At 33.7% G+C, this 18427-nt stretch overlaps 1 protein-coding gene across 2 annotated transcripts; it reads right to left on the reverse strand.

The window, feature by feature from the left end:
* Positions 1 to 2781: 2781 nt before the first annotated feature.
* On the reverse strand, positions 2782 to 9676 carry LOC127858294 (uncharacterized). 2 transcript variants are annotated; one of them, XR_008038844.1, is made up of 5 exons: positions 9485 to 9676; positions 6436 to 6572; positions 5333 to 5464; positions 4878 to 5003; positions 2782 to 3566 (listed from the first exon to the last, which is right to left on the reverse strand). XR_008038844.1 is itself a non-coding variant. In XM_052395297.1 (2 exons), the coding sequence occupies exons 1-2, from the start codon at positions 4974 to 4976 to the stop codon at positions 3291 to 3293; spliced, it is 375 nt and encodes a 124-aa protein (XP_052251257.1). In that variant the 5' UTR covers positions 4977 to 5274; the 3' UTR covers positions 2782 to 3290. The 2 variants fall into 2 exon arrangements, 1 of the variants encoding a protein (XP_052251257.1); XM_052395297.1 differs by lacking the exons at positions 5333 to 5464; positions 6436 to 6572; positions 9485 to 9676 and having other exon boundaries at positions 4878 to 5274.
* Positions 9677 to 18427: the final 8751 nt, after the last annotated feature.

Here is an 18427-nt window from a genome sequence, read left to right on the forward strand (position 1 = left end):
CATTGTATAATTAATACCCACACCCCCTCCAAAAAGCATCCAGACAACGTCCACTTCGTGCTTATACGGTACAATTCGGGTGAAACCAGGGATGGATGCCTATTTATCTGCGCCCAGTTAACGTTCACATGCGAATATATGGTCTTAATTGCATTATAGTGTAATAAAACCCAATAAATCTGCATCGTATGGCCTAATAAAACCCAATCGATCAGCATCGAGTGAATAAATTGAGTTTCTTTATACGGTATCAATTGCATGAAGAAACTGATCCACTTCTGTTTATCTGTGTCCATAGAATATGCACATGTTATTTTACGGATTTAATAGCGTTGAGGAACACATGAACCCATATTGGTATGCGTCTAGACAACGATCACATCGTGCTTATACATCGGGTTTTATAAATGAAGGACAAACAAACAATCTCATGTGCTTATCCCTTTACCTCTCACAAATGCAATTTGATGCATTTAAAGTCCTTTAGAAAATTAAATTAAATAAGTCCTTTCTTAACATATAAAAGTTCTAAATGCTTCATTTCCAATCCTTATGTACTGATGAGTAACAAACAGCATAAAACCTTAACAGACTGCGAGTTGCTGTTCTGAGTTTATGCTGGTTGCAAAATCAATTTTCACTTTGCTTCTTATGGGAGAAAGGGTTATACGGTCTATATTACATTTTAGAAGTTATACATTGTAATTACCTTATAATTGATGGATTGTTATTGTCAATGACTTTATGTTCTCTGATAATGTCATATCTTCCGTTTTAAGACAAAAATTGTTACAAACAAAAATGCTTAGAACAAGAACAACATTTATTCAGCAACAAAGCTTATACAAGCTCATAGCTTACATTATATATGGATTATACAATTTATTTATAAGTGATGGTAGAAGATAAAGAATGGACGATATTATTATGAACTTGTTAACATGGTATGTTTATGAAGGGAATACATGATTTCATATAATATTGCAACTTTTTTAATTAATGACATTAACATGATAAAAAGGAGTACACCTTATTGGTAAATGTGCGTGATGCATATGGATCAATTGTTAGGCTATAAGACTAAATATATCTAATATGTATATCATTACATACAAACATACATACATGCATGCATACATAAATATATACAACTTTATATGGTATTTCAATATGAACACACATCTATGAGATTTAACCATCCTTGGCCACATAAGTGCTGTTGAGTGCAGTCCCATGTTTGGTTAAATTTATTTGTTGCGAAAACCCGGACTAGACTTAAAAGGTTACAAATAAACAATAATTACAACTTTAAGTATTTTAAGATCATCTTTGTAGAGTGTCGCCATAACTAATGCGATAACGACGAATATGGTTAATTTCACAACTATACACAGTTATCATCATACGTCTCCTAAAATGCAGATAAAATTGACGTTTTAACAACGCATTATTTACACGAACTTCATCTTTAATATTTACCGATTCAAGGTGATATGGGAGAAATGGTGAAATGGTTTACAAACAATCTATACATTGCTGCCATTCACATCTGTGACAAACCATCTCGTTTCAAGAAAATCATACCATAACATCGAATAAACTATGGTTATACGCAAATGCTAAAAAATGCATTGATTTTTAATCAACAAAAAATATAAACTAGCAATAAAAGAGCGCAAATATGAACGCTTTTGTTTTGCAGACAAATTACAAAATATAGAAAAGGAGAGCGTATTAATAAAAGAAAGGCACAACATTAAATATATAAGGTTCATCAAACCCGATATTTTTGGTGTATTCTGCAGAATGCGTCTTAAATTAAAGAAGTTAAATCGAACCACCACTCAACCGTAGATGATATTTATATAAAAAAATAAACACTCGTTCGATGTGAAAGAAAGCCAAACATGAAAGTACTACGATCAAAGTGCGAATAAAAGTATAAATACATTTATAAATGTTAGCAAAACATGACATTTCTAAACGTTGGAAAATTAATAAATTAACAAAACAATAATAAAATCCCGGGAAAGCAACAACCTCCGGATGAGATTATCAAATGTTCAATAGTAAGACATTCAAAAGCAAACAATAACCATTGGTTTAATCAATAAATATTCTTGTCTTGGTGCGAAGAAAAAAAGTCATAGTTTAAAGAAATTGACGTAAATGATGCCAACAATTATAAACGCATACCTGTATATGGATATTTTCACGGATTTTGGCATGTGTTGAAGTTTTAAAAATAAAAATGATGAAATAAATAAAATAATGTAAAAAGATAAATGTTAACATCGGAATTAAATAGCTCAATAAATAAACAAGAATAAAATCAAAGATAAAAAAGTTATCCTTAACTAGTCTTAAACAACTGACCATTTGAGTAAAAGACTAGAACTTAAACAACTCGCCCATCTGTTATCGTATAGTAAGTAATATGTTTATGTTATAATTTATATCAGCAATCATCGTACTGTAACAAAATATAATGATAACAACAGAACTCGCCAAATTATTCCTTCGTAATGCTTTAAATTTTTAATGTGTTTAAATCATCAAAATATGCAAATACTGTAATATTGTAGAGCTTAGTAAATGTTCAGTATTACCGATTCCTCGCAAAAATAAAACTACAACGAAAATTTTGAAATCTGAAAAAAAAATCAATTTCGTCAATTAACCAAAACGTGAAAAGGTCCATTTAACAAAACAATGGTACAAATATTATCTATTCACAAGAGGCAAATTAATATCAGACATCAGAATTTTAATATGCTCACTATTTACAACAAATGTAAATGATAAAGGAAAATTATGTCGCATGTTTCGTTTACAAAACAATGTATGACCTTAGCATCTTAGGCCGAAGGTAATATATGAAAATATAATAACACAATTTCTTAAATTTCGCTTAATGAGATGTATAACTCTGTCAAATGTTACGTATCATCCTCTTATCCATATTTATACTCATACCAAGTTTCAATGAAATCCGCCAAAGCACTTCCAAGATATGGCTCCGGACACAAAAAATTATTAAAATATTTTCGCAAACTTAATGATAAATCCGAAATGCTGTTTACATTTCGTGACGTCATTTGACTTTGCAATGTTATTTCAGCAACATAACAAAATGCGATTGGTCAATCAAACGAAAATAAGCCAATGAAAATCCTTAAAAAGTATATTACACATGTGTAAGATAAAAATATTCGTAATGGTTATATTACAAGGGGAAGCAGGGTATGGCATGTGATAAATATATATATCTGTATTGAAGTAACTGTTAATTACACACTAATCACACTCACAAGCTGAACTAAGTTGTGTTGGTCATCATTGCTATCACAACCCTTCTTTGCTGCCTTATTCATGTGATATCTGATCACTTTTTTTGTAGGGGCGAATCTCCTTTTAGTTCTTGATGGAGCAGGTGTTACATTCTTCATAACAAATGAGGTCAGATGGCGTTGCATTTCTTCAACATTTGCAACGCCCTCTTCCACCACAAGTTCTTTAATTTTTGAGGCAACATCACTGTCGATACGTTGCAACAGCCCAGCGTTCTGTTGAAGATTCATTAAGAAATTTAAATAGCAGCAGTTAATATAAACATGCACTTTGCAAACATTATCACCCCAATGTACGATCATCTGCATTTTAATACAGATCTTCAAGCTAATATAAATACATTATTATAAAGAGGTGTCAAATGAAAAGATGTAGATGTCTCAGTGTCTGACAGACAGTGTGACCCCAGAGTGCGTTGTTGTTGATTAGTTAAGATAATCAGTAAAATTTGAATCTTACATTAACAAGAGCTTGTTAACAGACAAAACAGCAGCCCCCTAGTGGATATTTGCTGCATTGTATTTATATAACCATAGCAATCAGCAATTTGAACCATATTAAAGAAACTGACATGAAGTGCATATTCCCAATATGGCCATTTATGCCCTCCAAACTTTATCAACTCTGCTTACGTACTTTTTGAGTCAGCACGCTTTTAGTTTCCAATCATTTCTTTAAACTCAGCAACAATAATTTGCGCAGGAGGCAAAAAAAAATGAAGGAAATTGTACATTCAACTTTTTGTCCCTCTTTCAACATACCAAATTTCATCAACCTAGGTAATTTACTAGTTGACATATTGCAATATGCTGATTGCGAAGATGGACATACACACACACAAACGGAATGACAACTGCAAGTTCAATATACCTATGCCTTTCGGCAGGGAATAATAAAGAAATTATAATGGAAACCAGGGCATAATCTTTATGTCCTTCTCCTCATTATTTCGTTATTATTATCTTAATTATTGCAAAACTTTGACTTCTTAAGAAAGTCTTTAAACAGTCATTTTTAATAAAAGTCCATATAAATCATTCGACCACTGGCGTGTGGCTACCTTCGATTCCAGGAGCATGCTTTTAACAATCTTTAGTTTTATTATTTGATGTCAAATAACAACTATTAAAACTCAAGCATTTAGAGAAAATTAATTGTAATTTATTTTATTATACACATCATCTTTTAAGGAAAGATCTAGGATAATGTAAAGGTACAGAGTGCTGCCAAACAAATCAGGTTTAAAGCTGGAGCAGTCTGATGACATTTTTAAATATTCTGCGTAATCCTATTCATCTTTTAGTTAACACTGGTAAAAATAGCTATTAAGCAAAGTCTTTAGATTTGGTTTTAAACATTTGCAAGAAATCAAATTCAAAAGATTTTTACATTTTTTTTAATTATAACGTGCCAGGTAAACAAGAAATCCCCATGATGGGGCAACTGTTGACAATTTTGATCACATGTTACAGCAAATGAATCAACAGAAATTTAACTTAACAGAGTGTTACTTTACATATCAGTACCTCTCCACTTGTATGGTACTTGTGTTCGATGTTAGGAAACACCACCATTATCTTCTTGATGCCTTTACTCAGATCACTCCTCACATTAGAAGCAGCCATTTTTTTGTCCAGCTCGCTTGATGAACCCTTGTATTAAATGACATAATGTTGACAACCTAAACAGTGCTTAAAACCAACAATAGCAAAAAATGATTGGATGAAGATGTTTAATTTAATTGTCATTATATTTTGCTTATCACACTTTTACAGAGGTAAAAACAATAAAAATGAGGCAAACACAATACAAATGTACATTTTGTATGAATCAGAAGAAATTGATGATATAACCAGTGGATTTTGAGCATTAGTGCAATAGTAAGGTTTCTTAAGTGTTATGATTGCAATAAAACAATGTAATGTACAGTAATTGTCCTGCTTGTGGGTAAATTAAATAAAAGAAAAACAACACATCCAACCTCTACAGGGGTGAATATCAACACTTCCTTCAGAATGATAGAAGCAGGACAGTCCAATTTTTTGGAGAGCTGCACTGCATGCCTTGTTTTCTATTTAGCATATGAATGTTGCTCACTGCTAACTGTCTTTGTCTGAAAAGTATGTTAATATCTTTACAACTTTATGTACATGAAAATGCATATTTTATCTGATATCACACAGTGTTGAGTTTTGACAACTATTTGGACCAAATTTTTTTAAGAACAGATACTGTAAGTCTAATTTCATCATAATATTAGTCAGTATAAAACAAAAGGGTAAACATTTTACTCTTCATGGAATGATCTGATCAATGTTGGCATTTTACCAAGTCCAAATAAATAAATCTTATATTTTTATCTGAGCATTCATCAAGACAATAAGAACAAAAAATTGTGTTTTGCACTGAAATCAACACCATTTTAAGAACATTTTTAAAATCCTGTGTCCATCATTACATGTGCATTGTTTATTTTTGCATTAAATGGCTAACAGGATGCGCTACATTGATGTTTCAAAGTTTATATATAAAAGATTCTTGTACATTTAGCTGATTCATCTGGATCCTATTTTTAACAAAATTGTTATTAAATACAATGCTTTCCAATTCAGTAAAGACTGATTTATATGAGACATTGCTATTGTATTGTTTATGAAAATAAAGATTCTGCATACTAACAAGGTGCTCAGGTAAGCTAACAAGAGCACCGCATAAAAGGTGCCACGCTCGGCTGCGGGTGCAGTTTTGAATACATGAAAGCTTGTCAGATTTTTTTTTAGTTTTTTTTTAGAGGTCACAGTGACCTTGACCTTTGACCTAGTAACCCAAAAATGCGTGTGACATGTAGAACTCATCAAGGTGCAGCTACATATGAAGTTTCAAAGTTGTAGGTTGAAGCACTTTGATTTTAGAGCCAATGACAAAATGTTAAGGTTTTAGCATGACGCGGACGGCCAATGACACGACAACGGACACGACACGACAAGTTGGCTATGACAATACCTCGGGTTTTCTTCGAAAACAGCCAAGCTAAAAATCAATGACAAGAATGGAGGGGAAGGTTACCATTTTTCTGTCCAATACCTTCTCCTTTTCCAGTTTTCTCTTCTTATTCTTGTCTGCACCATGGTGGCATTTCAGAACCTGATGTCCAAGGCTCACATACATATAAGGATTCACCCCATGGACCCAACAAACCTTATGGGAGGATGAAGTAAAAACTGAAATTATTCATCAAAACAGATTTTTTTTAATTTTCTGCTTATGTATACACTTTATTTAAAAAACACAAAAAATTGAAATTAAACAAAAAAATCCATATCATGAATTCATTCATTTAATAGGAACAAGAGATGTGTTTGTCAGAAACACAATGCCCCCTATTGCGCCGCTTTGATTTTTGTTTTACCTTAGACCTTGAAGGATGACCTTGACCTTTCACCACTCAAAATGTGCAGCTCCACGAGATACACGTGCATGCCAAATATCAAGTTGCTATGTTCAATATTTCAAAAGTTAATATTTCAAAAAATATAGCAAGGTGACCAAGGTTAAAGTTTTGGGACAGAATGACAGACAGACAGGCCAAAAACAATATACCCCCGATCATTCGAACTGGGGGCATTACAATAGTTGATAAAGGTACATAGAATCACATTGTTCTTAAAAAAAGAGAAAGTACAAATGTTTTCACCTTCATAAGTCTTCATTTTAAAACTTTTTTGATTTTTGAAAGACAATTAATAAGGAATTTTGTGACAGGATATGGGAATGAACAATACTTTATCAATTGGGGAAAAATTCTTTCATTTTTTTTAAGTCAAAATATTAATGCAAGTTAAAAGCTATCTGTGAGGCATGCTTTTTTCTACTTACCCGTTGTGATAAATATTCAGGCCACATAAAAGCTAAATAGATTTGATAACGTCTTTACAAACTTATTGTATAAAAATAATTAATACCATAGTGTATTGCAAACATTTCATCATTTAAGAAATATATGAGTGTGGCAGAATTTATAGGTGCCAGTGTAAATTTAGTATTAATTTAGTAAATGGTGAATAAAAAATAATAACATAAAAAAAATAAACTTCACAATTTTGTTTAATATTTTGCTCTAACATGGCTCATCTTGAAGGACATACGCTTTTTGGTACAAATTCAAGTGATTAACATATCCTCGAGTGCCCAATTTCGACGCATACAAGCAGTTTGTTGAAGTTTTGTTGCTCAATATAGGGATTTATGTAATTAATTTTGTTATTTCATTACACATGTACTTTTTATTTACACATTTTTAATTTAATTGATTGTGTTATCAACAAAAATTCGTTGAAAAACGAAATGACCCAAGTCTATGTAATGGCGGCCATATCTGTTGAGAGTGCCCTAAAACGACGCATCTGATTGGTTACATGATTTCAATGTAAATATCACTCCTGTGGAGACTGAATGAATAAAATATTAACTCTTGGTTGTTGTACTTAAATTTGTTATTGCTTTAAAAGTAATATGAAACTGAAATTAATTAAATCAATTAAGATTTTAATTGTGTGATGCCATACTGTCTGGCAGTGGTTTTAATAGGGGCCTGTGTCAGCAACCCTGTCATAAGCTGTGTTTATGGAAGATATGTGAATATAACCTGTACTTCTTTTGTGGAACCTGCACTTATAATTAATTAAATGAAAATTAGTAATAAACATAATATGCAATTACCAACATAAACACTTGCTACATATAATTAAAATTGTATTACAGCATAACCAAAAACATATCCAAACTTCAAATCAAAGTTTATGCGTACACCTTTTTCATAGTGAAAATAAATCTATTTATACGATGTTTTGTCAAATAGCAGTCACGTGACTTATGAATGAAATAGTGAACTTTTGCAGACGAAACCGATGCATTATCCCACGGTCTTATTAACAAAGACAATTGGGTGTAAAGTGTTCAAAAGTTTTGCATTAAGTAAAATACATAAAAATCCATCAATTGCAAACCGATCAATCATATCTTACCTTTTAACCCGCTATTTTCCACATAACAAACAATAACTATAGTAAATTGTGCGTAGAGTACCATGTGCTTTTGTATTACGTCAACGGATGTCGCTTATGTATCAAACAGAGGCAAAACAAAAAATGCGTCGAATTAGGGCAGCGTCGATTTGGGTCACTCAACGATAGTAATCAAATACTGAGAAAACACTGCTTAATGCCCCTGTGTTGCCATGGCTGTGAATACATGGCTATCATCACCTGGGTATAAATACCCATGCATCCAGAACAGTATTTACAGATTGCACTGCTGTTACTTAATAATAAATAAATGAAAATAAGTGCATGCAGAACAATGTACGCTGAATTGCTAACAGTTGATACCGTTATTTTCCATTAGAAGTTTACTGTGTTTATTGGAATGATAATTTTTTAAATAATCAGAGCTCGATTCAATGTATTCAAAATGACAATAATGGAAGGTAATTGTATTTCTCTTTAACTTATTATTGATAATATTTGACAACAATTTCATTCATAATATTCACTCTAGTCAAGGTCTACAAAACGGTAGTGTCAATATTGTAAGGAAAACAAAAATGGAAATGCCGACTTTTTTGGTTCTATAACCGATTATTTAACGATTATACCATCAATTTTATGTTTTTAAATTTGTGCTTTTGCATCGTTAAAACAATTAAATAAAAGTATCTTGTCTTCATTGCGATTTCTCGTGTGAAGATTGGCAGACGACATCTTGAAAACTTTGACAAACATGCGGTAGCAGTTTCTTTACAGCAAAATTTTTGTTTCCTAACCATGTTGCCAAATTGTCCTTACAATACTGACTCGACGAAGGTCTACAAAACGGTCGTGTCAATGGTCCCAGTGTCAATATTGTAAGGAAAACAAAAAGGAAAGCTAAATGTGTTTCTTTCAAACCAACTATTTTTTAAAGATTAACATGTCTCTCTTATCTCTTTTCATTAAAATATGTTTGAGTTTCTTTCAAACGCCAGCTGGTTACAACCACAACAATCAATTAAACTTTGAAGAATAATTAATTTATGCTTCTTTCAACAGAAATCATTACGTTTAGATATATGAACAAAATAATAAAATGAATTTACCTGAATTACCAAAGTTTTTTGTGCTGTAACCAATTATGTAGGTTATTCGTATCAATTTCATTTCTTTTTATGTAAGCTTTTGCATCGTCAAAACAATAAAATAACATTATTTTGTCTTCGTTGCGATTTCTCGCGTGGAGATTTACAGACGCCATCTTGAAAACTACGACCAACTTTCGGTATCAGTCTCTTTACGGCAAATTTTTTGTTTCCTTACATCGTTGCCAAATTGCCCATACGATACTGACTCGACGGTATAAGCTAAGATGAATAGGTAGCTATTATTGAAAACAATGCACCAGCGGCAGCCATTGCTTACTGAGCTGAGGGACGAGGAAGCAGATGAGACTAAAATATGGAGAAGAAATACACCATCGAAAAGGCGAGACATTCCTTAAACTAGTCCGTTAAAATATTCCGTACTATTCCTATTGTAATCGGGCCACTCGACGAAAAGTCTTAGCAACTCAATAATACAACTTATTTTCATCCTGATTTATACATAATATTTCTGCAATACCATACCAACTTATTAATAAAAGCTGACACGCATTTGTATAATGTGTCGTGTTCTGAGAAAACTGAGCATAATGCATGTGCGTAAAGTGTCGTCCCATATTAGCCTGTGCACTCCGCACAGGCCTATCAGGGACGACACTTTCCTCCTAAACTGGATTTTCGCTATGAAGAGACATCATTTAAACGAAAAATTCCATTAAAGCGGAAATTGTCGCCCCGGATCAGCCTGTGCGAACTGCACAGGCTAATCTGGGATGACAATTTACGCACACGAATATGCCCAGATTCCTCCGAACGCGACACAATTACAACACTGTCATAAAGTATGATCCTTCTTATAGAGATGTGCCAAATTACAGCTTCATATTACAAGTAATTACACGGATTCCAACGGATATAGTAATGCACTTAACGAAAACATAAGCTACCATACAATTTACTTCTATATGCACATGTATAACGTTTAAAACGAAAGAGCACAAAAAATGGGTGTTTTAGTGTTCCATCTACCGAAATGTTTTGACAAATGTGTTATTGGGGTTAGACAGAGTACATTAGCCCAGTAAATGTAAAAATCCAGTCCCTCCTTTTTTTGTCACTATATGTGTCGTGTTCTGAGAACACTGGGCATAATGCATGTGCGTAAAGTGTCGTCCCAGATTAGCCTGTCCGCACAGGCTAATCAGGGACGACACTTTACGCCTAAATTGGATTTTTGCTAAGAAGAGACTTAATTTAAACGAAAAATGTCATAACAGCGGAAAGTGTCGTCCCTGATTAGCCTGTCTTTGATAGCTTTTGTCCAGCATAGTTTTATATTAGTGTTAACAAACGTGTTATCTGTGATATTCTTATCGTACATAGATCGTATAAGTGAGTTTGGTGAATTAAAAAATTTTCACCATAATTTAAGGGACCTCTCTTTACATATAACAGATAATGGAAAACGTCCTAATTCGCCTAAGACGGCTGCATTTAATGTCAGTTGGCGTACACAAATGTATTTACAAAATTTGAGATGTATTTAATCAACCTCATTGTTTTTATAGATCCCCCAAACTTCACAACAGTAGGTAATTATAGGTACAACTAGACTTTTAAAAGCAACAGTTTTGTTTTCACATCGAGTTTTACTCTACTAAATATAGACAGAAGGTGATTATATGCCTTTAAGGCTTGCTCATTCAGGGTTATGACAGCGTCATTGAGTGACCCATTAAAATTGAGTTTGAAACCAAGGTAAGTAAATTTGTAAACAATTTCAATTATTTCATTATTCTATGACCATATATAATTATTTTTAGTTTTCGTTTTTTGGAATATACATACTTTAGTCTTTTTAACAATTATGTTAAGACCCCATTTTCGAGAGTAAGTATCTATACAATTAAACTGGGCTTGTAAGCTATAAGGATCTGTTGTAAATAACGCTATATCATCAGCAAATAATGACATATGCAAAGATAGTGTATCAATATCCTGACAAGTGAGGTTTTCAAAATCTAAACTATCAGTTTTATCATTTATAAACAGAATAAATAGGAGGAGAAAGAGGCTCCCCTTGTTTGACCCCTAAAGAAAAATCAAAGAATTGCGAGAAGGAATTGTTATCAGTATTTTTAACACCGGATTTGACATTTTGATAGATTGACCTAATCACAGTTAGCATCTTACAACTTAAACCAGACTGAACTAATTTTACCCACAGTGAGTCGTGGATAACCATGTCGAATGCTTTTTTCATAATCTATAAATGCGCAACGGAGTTTCATATTATTTGCTAAGACGTTTTGGATAATAGTGTAGTGTGAAAATGCAATCAACCGTACTACGATTATCTCTGAATCCAAATTGAGCATCATTATATTTGTTTTCACGTTCACACCACTTATTAATGCGGTAACGAAGGATTAATGAAAATATTTTAGACATTATATAGGACCAAAGTGATGCCTCTATAGTTTGTGGGATTAATCTTTTCCCCTTTTTAGCTCATCTATTTTTTGAAAAAAATATGAGCTATTGTCATCACCTTGGCGTCGGCGTCGGCGTCTGCGTCGGCGTCGGCGTCCGGTTAAGTTTTGCGTTTAGGTCCACTTTTTTCAGAAAGTATCAATGCTATTGCATTCAAACTTGGTACACTTACTTACTATCATGAGGGGACTGGGCAGGCAAAGTTAGATAACTCTGGCGTGCATTTTGACTGAATTATGTGCCCTTTTTATACTTAGAAAATTGAAAATTTTGGTTAAGTTTTGCGTTTAGGTCCACTTTTTTCAGAAACTATCAATGCTATTGCATTCAAACCAGGTACACTTACTTACTATCATGAGGGGACTGGGCAGGCAAAGTTAGATAACTCTGGCGTGCATTTTGACAGAATTATGTGCCCTTTTTATACTTAGAAAATTGAAAATTTTGGTTAAGTTTTGTGTTTAGGTTCATTTTATTCCTTAAGTATCAAAGCTATTGCTTTCATACTTGCAACACTTACTAACTATCGTAAGGGGACTGTGCAGGCAAAGTTATGTAACTCTAACTGGCATTTGGACGGAATTATGGGCCCTTTATACTTAGAAAATTGAAAGTTTGGTTAAGTTTTGTGTTTTGGTCCACTTTACCCCTAAAGTATCATAGATATTGCTTTCATACTTGGAACACTCGCAAACTATCATAAGGGTACAGTAAAAGGACAAGTTGCATAACTCTGGATGTCATTTTTACGGAATTATGGCCCTTTTTTGACTTAGTAACTTTGAATATATGTTTAAATTTTGTGTTTCGATCCACTTTACTTCTTAAGTATCAAGGCTATTGCTTTCAAACTTCAAATACTTTCATGCTATCATGAGGTTACTGTACCTGGCAAGTTGAATTTTACCTTGACCTTTGAATGACCTTGACTCTCAAGGTCAAATTATTAAATTTCGCTAAAATTGCCATAACTTCTTTATTTATGATTAGATTTGATTGATACTTTGACAAAACTACTCTTACCTGGCATACAACAATAGACTCCAATCAAACCATCGCCCGTGCCCCCCCCCCCCCTCACACTATACCCCCCCCCCCCCACCTCACCCCCCCCCCCCCCCCCCCCCAATTATTTTTTTTGAAACGGTTAAAAAACACAAATATTTATTTTTATTATTTTATGTTTGAAATACCGTCCAACCATCGCACCCAAGAATCCCCACCCCCACCCACCCCCCACCCCCACCCCCCAAACACCCCCCCCCCCCGATTTTTTTTTCCTTTTTTTCGCATTTTTGGAAGATAATGTAATAAATGTCCACACCCCACACAATGCACCGCTCTTCACTCCACCCCTCCCTCCTTTGTGATTCAAAATGAGAGTCCCTTCACCTTTAAAAAGAAAATAGATGAGCGGTCTGCACCCGCAAGGCGGTGCTCTTGTTAAATAATATAACAATGGCGCCTTTTGTCAATGACTCTGGATAAATTCCTGTTTTAAAAATGACATAGAAGGAATCACTTTAATTACTTCATTAATAGACAAAGGACAATCTAGGCACTCAAAATATACTCCGTCGGCTGAGTCCTGAAATCTATCATCACGAAAGCAATTGTCGTTGGGCATTGCAGACATGTTTTTTTTAAAGTGATTCACAAATTCATTCACATTAATTATATTTTTATCAGATTTATTTTTGCTATATTTTGAATATATTTCCAGAACTTACGCGAGTTAGATTTGCTCAGTGCGCATAATGCTATTTTTTCTTTATTATAATATGCAGTTTTAACTTTGCGCTTCAAACAACAATACTCACTTATAGCCTGTAAAAATTCAAACATTTCGAGCATACACACCTTCGTGGTCCTTTATTATTATGGCAAGTCGGTTAACATCATTATTGGCAAAAGTAAATAGTCGTTTGCATTCATAAAATTTAGATTTGGCTAGTTTACAATCAGTTTTAAACCATTTGGATTTTTTAACCGGATGTGCGATAGTTTTTGACGTAAATGATTTGCCATGTACAGAATCAGACAACTCATACATATGGTCAGACATCCTATCAATACAGGATTTAAATCAATGTCATTGTTCAAAAAAGACTCAACAACACTGTCGAAACAATCAGTTTTTGAAGCTAATTTCTCATTTCAATCAGATTGGTTGTTATCTTCCCATACTTTATTTTCGGAAATTACACATTCATCGGGACCAGATAGATTGGTTAAATTCATACTGAATTCAATTAGGCAATGATCCGAAAATTCGGATAAGTCATGAACAGTCATAGCATTAAACAATTGAAATAAATCATAATCCGCGATTACATAGTCAACAACGCTAGCACCAAATGTACTTCTATTTAAATTGTAGCATGTGAAACGACCCGGCTCGATTCTACCGTTAACTATACAAACACTACATTCTTAACACAAGTTCAATAATAAGTTACCGAACCCGTTCGAAATATCATCAATGGAGTTCCGTAACGGTAAACTATTTACATCAAAGTCCTCCACTGGAAGATTAATAAATCGTTGTAAATCAATATTTTCAACTAAGTCTGACCTTTGACCCACTCGCGCATTTAAATTGCCAGTAACAACAACATCGCCGACCTGTTTTTATCTCCGTATAAGATTTGAAATATGTTCGAAGAAATTATACTCAAATAGTGGAGAATAAATTGATTTATATAAGTTCGAATCTTCGGGTGGGATATAGCAATGGATGAAATAAATATCATTTTCAGTACCAATTAACGAGTTCTTAATCTTAATGGAAATGCAGCCTAGCTCATTGAGATCGACAAGTTCAATGTGACCCAAATATGTTTTCTTAAATATACAATAAGCCCTCCACTACAACGTTTAGCTTACTTATTGGATTTAGATGTTGGGCAAGAGAAATTTTCAGATTTGTCTAAATTGATATTTACGATTTTTGAATGCCACGTTTCACATAACAGCATAGTCATTAATTAAGATCAGAAAGTCATCATCACACAGTTTATTTCCAATACCCTGGACATTCCAGAGTAAAAAGTTAAGGTGCTTCTTGTTATTGTCCTACGTTCTATGCGACCGGAATGAACGGTTTCCTGGTGCCGTCGTTGGTTCGTCGCGTTGTGGGCGTCTTTGATTTTGCGACGGGTTTCTGGGTTGGCGCGGCGACATTTCCGGTACGGAACCTGGGGGTGGATTATCGGCCGTGTATGAATGGTTATTGATTAACAGCCTGTCGTAGATCACAGATGAGCGTTTATCTTCGCGGCATGTTTGTAGCATATATGGTATGAGCTTCTTCCGACGTTCTTGGATTTCGCGTGGTAATTGGTCACAGACGCGCTTGTCGACTTTACATGAAGAGTCCATATAAACGTTATGTTGCCGTTAAGTTACACAGTACTACCTAATATGTTCATACTTGCACAAAGAATGAATTTCGTAAGAAAGCGTATGTGGTATAGTATTTAATGCAATGGAGGTCATTACATTATTTCAGACATATCTTCGTCAATAACAAACAATATATTCAAACAAATAACGATTGGTTATTCTTATATCTCGACTTTTGTTTATAAATGCACACATTCGCAAACAATTTAGCTTTAAACTTATGATGCGTCTGTATAAACATTCCGCTTGTAAGACGATCGCCCCGCCTACTTAATCACATGATCAAGCGGTTGGTAATTGTCGCCAAGATAACGCATAAGTTGCGTCTTTGCTTCTATTACGAGATTTTCTTGATGAAGTTGGTGAACATGTGTTTGTTGTTTTTCATCCCTTATAACACGGATAAAGATCTTATTAATAATACATTTATGATGCAAATGAAAAAACAATTAGTTTATTTAATCAAATTTACCATCTTTAACGGGGATTTTGGTAAGTTAAACACGCCCTAAGTCGCTTGCGCTGGAATCGAAATACCCCAATGAACTTCATGTAAAGGTGAATTTAGTATTAAATAACACTTTTACAATGGTACTTATCGATGCTTATTTCGGTAAGTAAAACACGTTCTGCGACGTCTAGCTTTTACCGAAACCGTTTATGTTATTACTTAATTAGGTGATATTAAAAATATGTAAAATTGCTTATATAACATGTATCAAACATTAAAATGAAAAGTGAGACACAAAAATCATTTTGTTTTTTCCTAAATAAATTAATATTCTATGACGGGGTTTTCGGTAATTGTACATATAATAGCAGCCACGGGCATTCGTCAAGACAAACGCCTACTACAAATCGGTCTGGGTACTGCAATGTCCGAGTTACATAAACCCCATGGACACCATTGAACAATATTTTTTTAAGGATTTTTTCAAGGAAATAAACGATCTGGTTGACATATTATATGAACCTAGACATTCAGCTTTTCAAGGAAAATGGCAAACCGAAAACAATCGGAAACCCAAGATTGCTGATTGGTCGATCAATATTTAAATAAGAGTTATATTTACAAGTGGCGAGATATAAATAATTTGCCTTAAGCAAACTTTCTATGCTACTTAATGACACCATTATCCTATGATAAGGTTGATATTTCGATTGGCTTTTAACGAGCGATGTGTAACGCTAGACCTTACTCTAAATTTACAAGCAAATGTAAAACCTGCGCATGATAAACGAAACACTACGAAGAACGTGTTCAGCTTATTCGCCCGTTGAACATGTTTATGGTACCTACCGTTATCAATACCATACAAATTATGGAATTGATGAAGCATTTCTTATAGAATGATATGCAGCACGTGTTGTAGCTACAATCATTATGTTATTGGCACATATATTGGCTTAAGTTTAAACAACTTGTTTGCGTCATTGTTTACAATTATAAAAGAGCTCTTCTGCCATACCACGGCGTCTTGATACGCGTCTAACTGTGTAATTACCGATATTTTCCCGTCAATGTCTGTTCAAACTGATAAATTAGCTCCGCATTTAGTTATAAATGCAAATTGAAATGCATTGTAATATACACTGTGGTTATTACTCACTACAAGATTATAATAAATATTATTTTTAAAGATACACATTTTATGCAGATTCCGTTTACTCTGTAGCTTCCGTTATCCCGGTAAGTCCTAAACAGACAGAAAGACATTTTAACATGGGAAAACGGAAACTCCAAATAAAATATCAAGAGTGACATTCTTAACACTTAAAATAAAGAAATACTCAAAGCTTAGGTCATCGCCTATAATAAGCGTTTAAAACTGGTCCAAACACGAAAACGCAAAACTGCTGTGACTATTCAATACATCGACGATGGGATGGAACAACAAGCATGTTGGTTTTATGATATGCTTTATTCAGGAAAAGAGGCAATATACCCATCATTCCATATGTAACACATGACAAAGAAATATATAACCGGTTTATGGTGAGGCATGTTACGTAATGTTAGATATCTGCACATACATATGGTAAGTTATAGATACATCAACATATAGTTTTCATTGAGAAAACAAAAATAAACATAAATAGCGTTTATTTGTCTTAGACCAGAGTTATTGGGTCCTTACAGAGAAAAATGTAAATTCTAGTTTAATGAAATGGAATAATATATTAAAAAGTGTGAATTCAAATATTTACAGTATATTTCGAATATATTTTAAACACAGAGGATGCGTTAACACAACATTGGATATGAAATCAAGGTAGCTTTAGCAAAATGTTTTTTTTTTTGGGGGGGGGGGTGGGGGGGGGGGGATGTGAATTGTACATTCCTTATGAGAAAGCCAAAGATATAGAAAAGCTAACGTATGCATGACATAGTGTTTGCTTTCAGGTACATGTACATATCAGGTAAATTTGTCAGTAAACGTTATTTACGTATTTATTTGCATACATTGTTATGTATGTCCTATGACGTCATCATATATCCGGCGTCCGATTAAGAGGCCTCGATTGGGAATGGTAAAACCTCTGTTTCATTACGGAGTTTACTTTTGGGATCGATAGATTTAATTTGTAAATAATGTTTGTGTAATGAAAACTGAATTAACTTAATGTTTGAGATAATCGATCAATGATATCCATTTACCAGCTAGTCTTCGAAAACGCGTTCATGTGCTTATCTTGCGATATGCGTAAATGTGGCGTGTTCTGAGAAAACTGGGCATAATGCTTGTGCATAATGCAGTCCGCACAGGCTAATCAGGGACCACGATTTCCCCTTTTTATGGAATTTATGGAATGTGTGGATTGCACAGGCTAATCTGGGATGACACTTTACGCACAAGTATTTTGCCCAGTTTTCTCAGAACACGCCACAAATAAGACCGTCGACATGCATAACATTCCCGAAAATAATTCACACGTACCTGCTAACTTTACTTCATAGTTGAGCATTATTAATGTCGATTTCCAAACGATAAATCTTTAGATCTCATCTGTAAAGTTTTAAACCAATTAGTCTGATACCTTAAG

Source organism: Dreissena polymorpha, chromosome 14 (assembly GCF_020536995.1).
Source record: "Dreissena polymorpha isolate Duluth1 chromosome 14, UMN_Dpol_1.0, whole genome shotgun sequence".
Lineage (NCBI taxonomy): Eukaryota > Metazoa > Mollusca > Bivalvia > Myida > Dreissenidae > Dreissena > Dreissena polymorpha.